The sequence below is a fragment of the Mesoplodon mirus genome (genome assembly GCF_964341445.2).
Source record: "Mesoplodon mirus genome assembly, chromosome: 14".
Classification (NCBI taxonomy): domain Eukaryota; kingdom Metazoa; phylum Chordata; class Mammalia; order Artiodactyla; family Ziphiidae; genus Mesoplodon; species Mesoplodon mirus.
The window spans coordinates 43,290,404-43,304,685 of NC_138990.1; the positions used below are offsets into that span (position 1 = coordinate 43,290,404).

The window sequence follows — 14,282 nt, forward strand, 5'->3', positions numbered from 1 at the left end:
TTTTACAAAAAGCTACAAATTTATTAACATAATATATTCTAAAATATATCAGAGTTTCAAGGAGGTCTTTTTGAATCTCAAGTAAGAAATCACAACATTCACTATTAGTTAAAAAAAAAAAGGGTAGTGGTGGTCATTCGTGGGTTTTAAACAGTCCAAAATGAAAATGCAGAAAACGTTTACTTTGGTGGATCTGTGTTGATGCCATATTTCTCCTTGAGAAGCTTCAACTGTTCTTCCTTCTTCTTTGTGTCCATCTTCTGAAATGCCTGAAAATGTGGTAAGCACCAAAGTTAACAGTTACCAATCTACAGTCAAATGAATTTCACCAATAGCAGTAGATAGAAAAGAACTCAGGGTACACATCTCCCCTAGTGGTGGTACAGCTCTCTACTGACTCTTACATGGGGTCCCCAAGTGATGAGAACCGTGGCCATACTTACCCTGTTGGCATTATAGTACAAAACCACGAGGTATCTGTTGCAAACATTGAATCCTGACAGGTGATCACACGCATTCTTGGCATCAAAGATGTCTTCATAGACCACATAAGCTGTTCCTCTAGTTTCAGGTGTGTTCCCCCTACCGAGTTGAATCAGACTTAATTAAAATACACATATACCTGAAAACCATTAAAGGAAATAGATACTATGGATAGGTATGCTGGATAAGCCTATAATTTCTCAAAATATGTAATTTTTGTTTTTATTTAAGTAAAATAGCTCAGGTTAAACTTACTGTTATATCAAGAATACTAATATGGCTACTAAAGCAATAGCAGCAAAGAACTAGCTTGAAACTTTCAGTTTTCATGTTCACTGCTCTAGTCTTTCCTACTTCTCATATAAGAATCAATTTTCAAATTTACACTGGAAAGTATGCTACCTTAGGAGTGATAGCTGTGATTAGTCAGCAGTGTCTAGGATGGGGTTTTTCTTACTATGCATTTATGCAACAGAACCAATACTTTAGTTGTTTACCACACTAGTCCCTTGTTTCTAAAGATTCTGATTTTCTCCCTCACTCTAATTTTAGTTCCAGTCCTTAAAAATAAGATGACCTCGGGATCTCCCTGGCGGTCCAGTGGTTAAAACTCCAAGCTTCCACTGCAGAGGGCATGGGTTCGATCCCTAGTCAGGGAACTAAGACACATAGCACACAGCGCGGCCAAACCCCGCCCCCCCAAAAAACAAAAAATCTCCGTCAATGTAGGGAACAAAAGTTTCTGGGTAATATTTTATTAAAGTTTACCAAATCCATAAAAATAAAACCATTTTGTGTCTGTAGAAGGAGGTGGGGTTGGAAGGAAGCCCCTACCAGGAAGACAGCAAAATTATAAACGATACACAGGAAAACAGCAACCACCATCCTTTACGGCCAGGAAAGGATATCCTCCAATGTAAAGAGCCAATGTAGTTTCTTCCACTCTTCTTAGAAGATTCATTGCTTGCTTGCTTATGTATTTATTTATTTATTTGGCTGCACCACGCGGCACGCGGGATCTTAGTTCCCCAACCAGGAATTGAACCTGTGCCCCCTGCAGTGGAAGCTCGGAGTCCTAATCACTGGACCACCAGGGAATTCCCCCAAGATTCACTGCCCTTTTAAAACAAGGGTCACACATTCATTTTTAATATTATCTGCACTTTTATGCATTACACAGCCCTGTGTAGCTGGAGAAAAGCGCTGGGTTTCTGGAGGGATTGGGTTTGAAGTGTGCTTGTTGGTGGGGTTACCTGTGAGCCAGAGCAGAATGCTGGAAGGTGGCTGGAAGTGGAAAGCGGAAGCTGGATCTCACTCATGGATATGGGGCTGCTTCTTGTGTAGGTGTTCCTTGCCTCCTCCTCTCCTCACCTCACCAGCTTCCGTTAGGGGAGGAGCTAGGGAAGTGTGAGGAGCAACAAACTGCAGGTGGCAGATGGCCATGTGCTTGTGAGTGGGGACAGCTGGCAGAGGTCCCATCCAGCCTATGCTCCAGTAAGCTAAAGATGGATCCCCTTTCCTCCATCTGTGTTCTATCCACCCAATGCAACTGCAGAATAAGGTTTATTAACTGCCACAGTCCCTGCAGAGGGTCAAGGAAAGGCAGTAGGCCCCATGGGAAGGGGAGGCACCTGCCTAGATTTGATCTAGGACGAGACTACAGTCTTGGGCCCTGGTCAGAGCTTGTGCTTCCTGTAGAAGGGGATGGGATAGGTATAGGGTGCCGGATGGTTGGAGGGTGCCAGTATCATCAAACACTCCCACTTTGTCAGGTTACATGGGCCTGACGAAAAATTTTATAATATTCTTTACTCTCTGCAAATAATCTAACAACTTTTGGACTTTTGACTTTTAACCATTTTCTAGAATGCTTTAGGTATGAAAATTGGGACTACCCAAAGGAAAAAAACACTGTCCCAAAGATTTTCCCAAAAAGTCTACCTAATTTCTCCTTCAGAATAAAACCATAAAAAACTCAGCAACAATTTTAGTTCCTTAAGGGCAAACATGACCTTGTATTTTATTTTACTCCCACAGTGCTATGCATTCAGCAAGTGCTAATAAGCATTTGAAGGGTGGAGATCTACTTTCTCCTATCAGTTCTCTCACACATCTTTTCTCCAGGAAGCTAACAAAACAAAACAAAACAAAACAAAAGCATCTCTCTTCCTTCCTCTTACATCTTCTTAGGAAGTAGAATAGGGAGAGGCGCTAATTGCATTTTAAAGACTCTCCATCTCAATTTAAAAAAGCGGTACTGATGAACCTAGTGGCAGGGCAGGAATAAAGATGCAGACATAGAGAACAGGCTTGAGGGCACGGGGGTGGGGGTGGGGAACTGGGATGAAGTGAGAGAGTAGCATTGACATATTTACACTAACAAATGTCAAATGGATGGCTAGTGGGAAGCTGCTGCATAGCGCAGGGAGATCAGCTCAGTGCTCTGTGACAACCTAGAGGGATGGGATAGGGAGGGTGGAAGGGAGGCTCAAGAGGGAGGGGATATGGGGATATATGTATACATAGAGCTGATTCACTTTATTGTACAGCAGAAACTAGCACAACATTGTAAAGCATTTATACTGCAATGAAGATGTAAAAAAAAGAAAGACTCTCCATCTCAAGCGCCCCAGCCCCTAATTATCAACCTAATATCTTGATCTCCACATCGTAATTTTAATTAAAAACATGTACTTGCTACCTACTATATGTTAACCACTGAGTCAACATTATTTTCTTGATTGGTGGTAAAAGCTTAAAGTGAAAATAAGAAAACCTAATCGTGTAACTTAACCTCTCTGAGCTTCAGCTGCTTCATGTGTCAAATAGTGACATCAGGCTCCATCACCTGTCCCACCTTACTCATGGCTTTAATAATCAAAAGATGTAACAAGTATGAAAGGGCTTTAAAAAGTTCAAAGCACCGCGAGTCTACTACATGCCAGGTAAGGTGACCAATTATCCTACATGTGAGGAAAAAGCTGGGCAACTTGTCTAGGGTCACATGGCTAGTAAAAGGGCCTGCAGTAGAATCTCGTCTCCTGAGCCCCAAGTCAGGGATTCTTCTGTACACTATTCTTGTATGTCTAGAACAGGAGTTCTCAACCTAGAGTCCATGTACCCACTGAAATCACTTGCAAAACGTTGTGTGTATTCTGTAGAAAGGGTCAAAAGCTTTTATCAAATATGCAAAGAGAGTTCCTAAAAAGGACAGCTGCTCTATAACACTTCATTTTCATCCCTGTTTGAGTACCAATGATGATATATTTCTAGCTCTGGAGGGATAGTGATCACTGTAAAGGAGAGTCCTCAAGATCTCAGAGTTCTAAAAGCCACGGAGGAACTCTCAAGTCATAAAAGAAAATGTATTAAGAAAGGGATATTCCAATTAAAAATAAAAAGCTTAGAAATCCTCTTAGATGGACTCAGGTAATTGGCTTATGTATACTAGTTAAAATGACAGCAGCTGTGGTACTGTGTAGAGATTCAATTTAGAATCAGAAGATTTTATCACTAAATAGCTGTGTGAAGCTAGAAAGGTACTTTACTCTCTAAGCCTTAGTCTCACCTGTGAAATAGACACACTCTCACCTCCACACAGGGCTGTAGTGTTGGTGATGCAAACAAAAGCACCTATTACGACAACTGGCATACAGCAGATGTTAAACATCATATGAAGGTATGAACCCCAATCTTTAAATTAAAACACGGATTTATGTTATAATTATTTTGCCCCATACCTTTAAATCTTCAATAGAAAGCTATAGTTGGAAAAAAAAGCATTTTTCTGTTACTTTTAAATCCCTTTGCACAGCTTATTCAGAAATTCTGGAATCAGTAAAGGAGATGGTGAAGAGTGTTGAGAGAGTTAGAGTTAATGCATATAAAACCCACAGTAGAGTACTTCTTAACAAATAGTAGGTATGTAATAAATGTTGGTTCTTTCTCTTCCCATCCATTCGCCTCAAACCACTCATTACTACTTCATGCTCTCTATAATTTCACAGCTACCATTCTTGGCTCTCACTGAGCTGGATCATGAGGGTCTCTGTAGGTACTTTTCCCTTGGTCTCTAGGCTCTTGGTTAGGCCCTCTGTCAGCTATAATTCTGAGATTATAAATTATGCAATCATTTTCTTTCTTTTTTTCAATCATTTTCTTTTAAACGACATTTCAAAAGTCTCAGTAAGACTCACACTCTGATTTGACGAATAGGTCCATATTTTCCAAATATATCATACATTTCTTCAGCTGTGATTTTGTAGGGCAAATTTCTTATATACAAAATTCGATTTACTTCAGGTGGAAGTCGAATCTAAAATGAAAAATAATGTGTTGTTATTATAATCAGAGGCAGGAGTGCTATCATTTTTTTAAAATTCTCATAATAAATTCTAATAAAGATGCATAATTTTTATAAGCCAAGAATAAGAATTATAATCTGATATCACTGAAAATGGCATGCTCTTTGGAAAAGCATTGGTTTTAGGGAGGACTATTAGTAGGAACTAATAAGGGGCTACTACAAAACCCAGGTTTTCAGTCACTACAGGTAAACAAAGATCTCCAACCTCATTTAAAAGTCCTCAATGCCGCAGACATGTGTGGGAAGGAACAAGGGAACTGTTCCTGTTTGCTGGATAATAAAACTCCCACTGATGACCATTCTCTGGTCTTCTCAGGAACTTGTTCTATCAATGATCTCTTTCTTTTGAATTTACAGCCTTTCCCTCACCATTGGCTTCTTTTATTACTCATGTGAGCAGCTGCTTATGTACTCCCAACTTACACAAAACAAAACGCTTATTTGGATCCCTCTTCATTCACTCAAATATTTAATGAGTGCCTTCGTTATATATACACCAGGCAAGGTATTAGGATTACAGAGTGAAGGAAAAAAGACAAGTTTTCTGCCTTTCCTGAATTTATCAGCCCTCTCTTTGCTATCCTGTCTTGCTCTTTTTTCTTTTCTCCCAGTCAAGCATCTGAAAAGAGGCAGGTTGTACTCACTGCTTATATTCTTTACTCCATAACGCTCATCAGCCTACCACAGTCTAGCTCCTACTCCAGCACGCTGATGAAAAATGCTTTTATGCACTAAGACCTTTCACTTGCAGTGTTCTTTTTTTCTGCATTAAAATTTTTTTGGAGTATAGTATTCAATTCTCATCCACTTAATTTCTCTGAGGCTTCTGACACTGTTGACTAGTACGTTTTTGACTGTTCTTGACACTATTTCCTTGGATTCCTCCTAACTCTCTGGCTAGTTGTTCTCAGTCTTCTTTGTCATTAAAATAGGCTCTTCCACAGAGTTTCACCTTTAGACTTCTTTTCTTGACTCTCTGTATACTCCCCTTAACTGTACATTCTCTTAACCAGGCACGTTTTCCACACTGAGTCTATGACTCTCAAATATGTATCTCCGGTCCAGATTTCACTCCTGTGCTTCTTATTAACATACTTAATTACATACTAGACATTAATCTGCTCAATAACTATTAAACTGGCAACTACTTCAGGCATTAACCTAAGTGTTGTATAAATGGAAGAATAAGATACTTATTCCCTGCCCTCAAACTGGTGGTGGTGACAAATGGTAAACAAATAAGTACAATAAAGTTTTAGACTTTAAGATTTAAGGTTAAGTTCAAATAGATGATAAACACTGTCAGACAACCACAATATACATCTCTAGTACATCTGCTTTCTCACTCTGCAAGAGACTATATCACATTTTCCCTTCTTTCGTCAAACCTTACCATCACCACTCCCTCTAACATCCGAGCTGAGCTGTATCCTCTCTTCCCTGCTCATCCCAGGTGACAACCTTGGCTCTTGCTTATTGGAGAAAACAGATACGACCAAATGGTAAGTACCTTATATTCAATATGCATTCATCCATATCCAGCCACTTTCCCTCTCATTGCTATGCCAACCCCTCACCTACCCCAAACTACTCCTGAACTTAACCCACCTTTCTCCTACATCATCAGTTTCTCCGGCTCTACTGGACCATTCTCATTGGCATACAAATACACCTTATATCACACATCCTAAAAAAAGTTAACTATCATCCAATTTCTCTTCTCCCTATTTACGAGAAAATGTGTGGAAAGAGCTGTCTCCATTTTCTCAACTTCTACCTTCTTTTCATCCCACCGCATCCCACATTTCATCCACTGAAATGATTATCATCAAAGTTACCAAAAATCTTCATCTCACTATATTTAACTGTCTTCAACTTACTGTACCTCTCAGCATCTTAAGAGCTGACTACTCTCTCTCCTAAGACAATTTTTCTTAGGCTTCCATAACACCCCGACTCCCTAATATTACAATGTAAGCAGCAGGCCTTTCTGTTTTATTCTAGGTATCTCCGATACCTAGACTAGTGTCTGGCACATAGTAAGTGTTCAATAAATATGACTGATTTATTGTATCCTATCACTCAAGTCTGGTACATACTAGACGCTCAAAATTATCACTGAAAACATTAATGAAGGATCCAAAAAGCTCCATGATCTGAGGAGACTTCCAGGTTCCAGCTGCCTGTTAAGCATAAGTTATTTATTGCGGACTCATCTGTGCTACCGACTTTTAGGCCAAGGAGAAGGTCCTGACGCCGGGTCCCAGGTGCAGGTGAAGCAACACAGGCTGTTAACACCATCACTGACCCTAGGATAACAGACTTAAAGGAACTCTCAAAAGGGGTAGGGGCGGAAGTGTGGCTCAAGGAGCGCATCCCTAAGGACCGGTCCAGAATGGAATCCCCCGACAGGTCAGTAACTTCTGGGCTTCCCCGCCTAGGGGACGGAAGGAGGCCAAGAATGCTCTGATTACGCCGCTGAGAGAGCCCAGCAGCGAAGTGCTCCCCCTCCTCGACAGAAGTCCCAGACACTCACGTTCGCTCTCTTGGCCGCTTGCATCGCCATCTTGGCAGGCTGATGAGGTTACCGCAGCAAACACGTAAATTCCTCCGCACTCCTCCGGAGCTCGCTCAGCTTCGAGTGCAACAAGGCGTCAGACGAAGGACATCAACATCCAGACCCCGCCGGAAGCTGTTCTAACACACCGGAATACCACCGTCTCACGCCAAAACGTGCTGACGTAGTCTCCCCTCAGGAAAAGACTCCGGGGCAAAACGGGGCTGAGACACTTAAGAGGCCGGAAGGTTGAAAGGCGGGGCCTGGGCTTAAGAAGGGGCGGTGTTCCGGTCGCGGAGGCCCAGAGCAGCGGAAGCTGGCAGAAGGGGGTGGAGCCTGAGGAGAGTTGTGAGAGATGGGTCTGCGCCTGGGTGAGTTGCCGGAGAGGGCGGGGACTAGAGTGGGGTCCAGGCCTGCGGGGCGCGCGCTGCTATGCGGGGGACGCGTGGGTGTGCCTGGGCCCCTGACAGTGCACGAAGACGAGCCTGCAGGGTTCTGGCCGATTGGGTCGTGGCCGACGCTGTACTCCGTACCCAGAACCCCTGGCGCTGGCTCAGCCCCCGAAGTTCAGCATCAGCTGACCGGGCCTCTTCTGTAATCCCCTCGGCGATGCCAGTCCCGACTCCCACCTCACCCCCACCCTGACGGCCACAGTCCACGTGCCACTCTTCAAGTCCACTATTTCCTTAGACCGGCTTTACACTGATCATTTGAGGCTGGGAGAGGAATAGGGGATTACAGGCGAGCCTGGTGTAGCACCCGGTCGCCTGAGTACTGTGAATTTTCTCCAAGTTTGCTCTTGGAAGACCTGAGGTAGCCTTGTCCTGTACTGCCCCTCCTCCTTCACTGGGCAGCTCCAGGACGATTTTGCCCACATTCTTGTTAGTCTCCATGTACGCATGGGCTTCTTGGATTTCAGTTATGGGGTAGACTCTGTCCAGAACCGGCAGTAAACGTTGAGGGTTCCCCGTGGAGAAGTGGGGCAGAATTTGCTCTGTGAAAGTCTTCACCAGCATCTGCTTGTACTAAGATAAGGAAAAGGAGACCATCAGCCTGGACAGAGGCCTTACCTTGCCACTCCCCACCCTGCTTAGTCTTTCTGCTTTCTCTGAAACTTGTACACATCTGAAAAGTCACACAAGGGTATGTAATCCCTTCACTACCAGCATGTGTGTGCATGTCCCTAGATTTGTAAGCTCTATTCTGTCCCAGATAAAGACGAAAGCTTGGAGAAAATATTAGTGTCACTGGAAGCTGAAAGGCTGTTTTTAAATAAAGACTTCAAGCAGGAGGCAGCCACAGACAGGACTTAATATAGGCTCAATTCAAAAGGGATGCTTAACCTCTGCTATCCCCCCATCAGTTGTGAAACCCTGTTATGAAACTCCCAAAGCTGGCACCTGCTGGAATGCCACACAGAAAAGACTTCATGAATGTATAATCTGTTAAAGGTAGAAGCTTACTAACCTTACTTACCTAAGAGGCTTTCTTAGCACACCGAGAACAGTTTTGCCTTTGAAAACAAAGTCTTGGAACTATTAGTAGTTTCCTAATATGGTCAATGCTTTGTTCATTGTTATAAAGTTTACATAATACATTACCCTGTTTCCAAGATGTTGAGGCCTTTATCAACCAATTTTAATTAGTTCTGTGAAATTAGGTTACCTATTTATCCACAGAGGAGCAGGTTTCTATTAATACATAGGCTCTCTAACTTAATATATGATCTTACTTTCTCAGGATTATGTGAATGAATCACACTTCTATGGATAATAGTTAAATCACGTTTTCTTTTCACCCATCACTCACCTTTTTGTCCCTAGATCTTAGCAGACTGGTGATCAGACTTCCTCTTTTAAAGAGTAGCTTTGAAAATAGAGGCCCACTGATGTCAGCACCTCCCATCAGACCATAGAGAACCCAGCGATGATCAAGAGCCAGGCAGTTGACATTTTTCTCCCAGTAGGAGCCGCCTATGCAGTCTAGAATAAGGTTGACTCCAGCGCCTTTCACATGAAACACAGTTATGTGATGCTAGTCAGACACAGAAAGCTTGGTGTAAAATAAGATTAGATGGTATATTTGTGGAAATATGGGTCTAAATAAATACAAGTGCAAGCAGTAAATCTATAGGTTGGAACTCAAAACATTGCTTATAGAAACATGGTTGTAAATGGAGTTTAGTTGGCTGAACTCTATTATACATGTGTGATATAGTTCATATTTTACGATCCCTGCCACAGCAGGAGGGAAATGGGGCAGCACCATGATCTGATATTTCCCCGGACCTCCACGTAAGTAGAGAACCCACTGGCACCCAGGGGAATAGGGGAGATCCACCCCAGGCTACAGGACAGGCTAGTCCATATCTAAGTTATCAAGTGTCTGAGCTGGGTTGCCTGAATCATGGCTTTGCTAGCTTTGTTTTCATCTCTCCTTTTGGATTCATGTGGAACAGTGGAAGGGGATGAGCCAAATATATGCAGATTCAGTTTCAGAATACAGAGGCAGACACATCCACTCCCCCGTCTAGGGAGCTACCTACCCAAGCCTACTCTGACCAGCTCCAAACTGGTTTCTGCTCCATGCCTCCTGTTAATTCACTGCAGAGTGGCTGGTTGGGAAAAAGAGGTCCTGAATAATTCCAGGCCAACTCTGTGTGATTATCCACTTTCTAAAAAGTGTATGAATCATATCACTTACAAGAATGCACAGGAAAATCATCTTAGTCCTAAATACTGCCTGCCTGTCTCCAGTGGTCAAATACCAGAGTACTAGAATTTGGCCTGGGCAGTTGTTGTGCTTTTAGCAGAGGGAAGACAGATCCAGAGGCAACTCTGAGGCTGGTGAGGATTTTATTTAATCATCTCTGAAACTCCTGCTGAATGGCAGAAGCTTTATTTACCTTTGCTGAATTTCAGTGTTGCTTCAGAAAAATCCTCTTCTTTGTAATTGAATCCAGCAGCTGCTCTGAGCTTTTCTGCCATTTGAAGCTTGTGCTGGGAGCCAGCTGTGACCAGAGGAACAGCTCCAGCCATCTGGGTAAGTTGGATGGCAGCTGTGCCCACACCACTTACCCCTGCATGGATTAGCCCAGAGTCTCCAGCCTGAACATTTCCTGTGACAGAAAGTACAGGAACCATTTTCTTTGCTTTGCAACTGCTACACATTCTCCACATAGGCTTATTCTACCATGATCACCTGGCCCTGGGACCACCAAATGTCAAATCTCTGGCTGTTTTGAGAGAACATCTTGACTTTTTGTCTTACTGCCTCTGGTCAAAGTGGGAAACAACTTTTGGAAACAGTTATTAGCAGCCACGTCCATAATCTCTGTTTTACCTATGAAATAATACCAAAACATATCTCTGACCTATACCTGAATGAGTAAGAATAACCACCATTCCCGCTGTCACTACCTGAAGCCAGCCCCACTTCAGTCTGAAACTGGCCTCCAGCTGGTCTCACAAATCCAGGCACCACACACAGCCACCAGGCTCCTCCTGAAATGGAGCTTTCATTATGTCACTTTCTCCTCAAAATGTCAAGTGGTTCTTGATTGGCTTTCATGTCAAGTCCAAATAGCCTGCCATTCAAGGCCACCACAATCTAGTCCCAGTCTCATGTTTCACAAATTACAGTTGTCATCCTTCACTTCTGAGTGAAGCAGCTGATCTCACCTTGACCCTCTTAGGCCACCTTCGTATGCCATCTGTCCATCACAGCTCTGCCACCCTTCAAGGCCTTCTGTTCCAGAAAGCCTTCTCGGGCCCTCTTTGCCCACACCAACTTTTCCCATCTTGAGCTTCTGTTGTAGTTAGAGACGGGGCCACCCTTCCAAACACTGTGGTTGTCTTGCCAGTTACACTGAGTTCCCCAAAGCCAGGGACCCTCATGTAAGCTCTTTGCTGGCCTCAGTGGGATTGGGGAGGAATTAAAGAGTTAATTGAATGCCTCCTTCTGCTGTGCTAGGGCTCCCAGAGAGAAGCTTAGCCTGACTGAGAAGCTGGGGCTACTGCTGGGCTTACAGTGTGAGGATGTGCACAGGCCTTTCATCCAGCGCTTTCCAGGTTTTCTGTGTGCTAGCCATGATTTTCAGCCTCAATATTGCTGCACAGTATGAGGACCTGATACTACTGATGGTACAGTAGGCTGAGGTGCTGGGGTTGGGTGTGGCTCAGTGGCCAGATCAAAGCTGCCCTGCAGGACTGCTGGGTTCTGAGGTGGCTGAGTCATGAAGAAATTGAACCATGCTGTATGGAGTGAGCATGAGGTAGGATGGGGTGGTCCTTACCCAAGAGATGTAACAGCTGGGAGGCGGTGAGCCAAGCCTCTGGGATGGCGGCAGCCTGGGGCATGGTCAGTCCTGCTGGGATGGGCATGAGGAGCCCTTCAGGGACAGTGACATACTGGCCCCCGCTAGGCAGCAGAACCATGCTGGGTCCCCAATCTTCCAGTGTCCCTGGCAGCCAGGCCCCTGCTCTGCCACGTGTCCAGATGCCTCGAGTCCCCAAATGTTGCTGGTTCCTGGGGGTGGGGCATACTGGCCTTGTCTCTGCAGAGAAAGGGTGCACTAAGTAGTGAACATGATCAGAAGTCTGTGTGTCACCATCCCTGGCCCTCTTCCCATAGCCCCTTTTTATTTCAAGACAAAGTTCAGGGTAAAGTTAGGTTTTTTAACTCAAGAAAAAAGAGAGGAGAGGTGATTTGTTTCATGCAAATAAGAGACTGTAGGTCCCGTAATCAGTGGATGTCTAACTGGTAGAGTCCTTAGCTATTTCTCTCATCTAAATCCCTTGTTTTACAAATGAAGAAACTGAGACCTGGGCAGGGAAATGCTCATCCAAGGTGGCAAAGCAAATTAATAGCAAGACTGGGAATAAAACCGTGGACTCCTTTTCAATTTAATTAATTATTTTTTTATACAGCAGATTCTTATTTGTTATCTATTTTATACATATTAGTGTATACATGTCAACCCCAATCTCCCAATTCATCCCACCACCACCCCCCGACCGCCCCCCAGCTTTCCCCCCTTGGTGTCCATTTGTTCTCTACATCTGTGTCTCTATTTCTGCCTTGCAAACCAAACTGTGGACTCCTTAATGATAGTTCTCATATATCAAGTGCCAGGCTCTGTACTCGCTCAACACAGTCCTCAGAAGCCTCTAACCAGACGCTTGAGACCAGAGGGACTGAACTAGGAGTGTGCATCTGAACCATCTGAGGAGCTTTTTCAAAGTACACATGCCTGGGTCCTGGTCCTATTTATTTTGAATAAGTGCCCCCTGTGATTCTGGTGTACATTTCTTAATTCAAAAAATGCAGCTGGCCTAGTTTAGTGCTTCAAAAAGAAGTCAGAAGAAAATTCTTAGAGTACTGCCCCCTGCCAGCTCTGGGACCCTCAGAGTGGAAAGAATACAGACTTTGGAGCCTTAAGACAAAGACCTCAATTTGAGTCACAGTTCCCCTGGTTACTCGTGTGTGGCCTTGGGTGGGCTTCCCTGGTGGCGCAGTGGTTAAGAATCCGCCTGCCAATGCAGGGGATAACGGGTTCGAGCCCTGGTCCGGGAAGATCCCACATGCCGTGGAGCAGCTAAGTCCGTGCGCCACAACCACTGAGCCTGCTCTCTAAATCCCGCAAGCCACAACTACTGAAGCCCGTGTGCCCAGAGCCTGTGCTCCACAATAAGAGAATCCACCGCAATGAGAAGCCCGCGCACCGCCACTAAGAGTAGCCCCCACGGCCGCAACTAGAGAAAACCTGAGCGCAGCAATGAAGACCCAACGCAGCCAAAAATAAATAAATTAGTGTGTGGCCTTGGGCTCATTGCTGAACCTTTCTGACCCTCAGTTTCTTTATCTGTGGAATACAAATGGTGAACAGGGCTGCCTGAGGAGTAAAGGAGATAGAGCAAGGTCTAACACTCACGTGCGCACACACACACACACACACACACACACACACACACGCTCAACAAATGGTAGTTCCAGTCTCCTTATCTGGAAACCCGAGCAGACAATGGTTTGATGCAGGGTGGACTCTGCTGTGCAAACACCCCTGTATTTTGTGTAAACAACGGAGGCTAAGTGGTTCTAGTTTCAGAACCCCCAGCACGCACATCATGATGAGCATTAATGGTAGTGCCCTAGGTCTTTTCTTCATCTGGTGAATGTTTATTTTTATTTATTTATTTATTTTTGTGGTACGCGGGCCTCTCACTGTTGTGGCCTTTCCCGTTGCGGGCCTCTCACTGTTGTGGCCTCTCCCGTTGCGGAGCACAGGCTCCGGACGCGCAAGCTCAGTGGCCATGGCTCACAGGCCCAGCCGCTCCGCGGCATGTGGGATCTTCCCAGACCAGGGCACGAACCCGTGTCCCCTGCATCGGCAGGCGGACTCTCAACCACTGCGCCACCAGGGAAGCCCCTGGTGAATGTTTATTGAAGAACCTGGAGTCCCGCCCCGTCCCAGCCGCTGCCAGACCCCTGGGTAACTGGAGTAAGTCCGCCCGGTTCAGGGAGCTGGCTGCCACCTTCAGGAGGACTTCACCCTCCCCTGGGCTGGGCTGGGCCACTTCAAGTAAAGGTTTTCTGGTCCTCCCGGCTTATCAAAGTGCACAGCTAACATGTTCTCTGAGGACACAGGGTAGACCGAGGTTCTTTGAGGGGCGCAGCGACCCCTGCCGGCCAGCGGCCTCCCTCCGTCCGTCCGGCCCCCGCCCCCTGAGCTCCTTCCCGCGGGGCCCCTGCAGTCTCCGGACCGACCCGACGCGGAGGCCACAGACTGGGACGAGGTGTAGAGAGGATGGCCGTGCGGGTTGGCTGCGGCGGAGCAGGAAGACACTGAAGAGCGTCAAGCAAGTTTCACTCCCTCCG

At 45.1% G+C, this 14,282-nt stretch overlaps 2 protein-coding genes across 2 annotated transcripts; both read right to left on the bottom strand.

Moving 5' to 3' along the window:
* Positions 1-7,623, bottom strand: SF3B6 (splicing factor 3b subunit 6). The gene is made up of 4 exons (XM_082642240.1): positions 7,386-7,623; positions 4,680-4,798; positions 444-582; positions 1-269 (listed from the first exon to the last, which is right to left on the bottom strand). Exons 1-4 carry the CDS (start codon positions 7,413-7,415, stop codon positions 180-182), a joined length of 378 nt encoding a protein of 125 aa, XP_082498366.1. The 5' UTR covers positions 7,416-7,623; the 3' UTR covers positions 1-179.
* Positions 7,624-8,273: 650 nt separating this feature from the next.
* On the bottom strand, positions 8,274-14,034 carry TP53I3 (tumor protein p53 inducible protein 3; the record flags this gene model as incomplete). The annotated part of the gene is given in 6 exon segments (XM_082642239.1): positions 8,274-8,431; positions 10,312-10,524; positions 11,701-11,847; positions 11,850-11,961; positions 13,901-13,986; positions 13,989-14,034. Coding segments are annotated over 6 exon segments (714 nt in total). The 3' UTR covers positions 8,274-8,321.
* Positions 14,035-14,282: the final 248 nt, after the last annotated feature.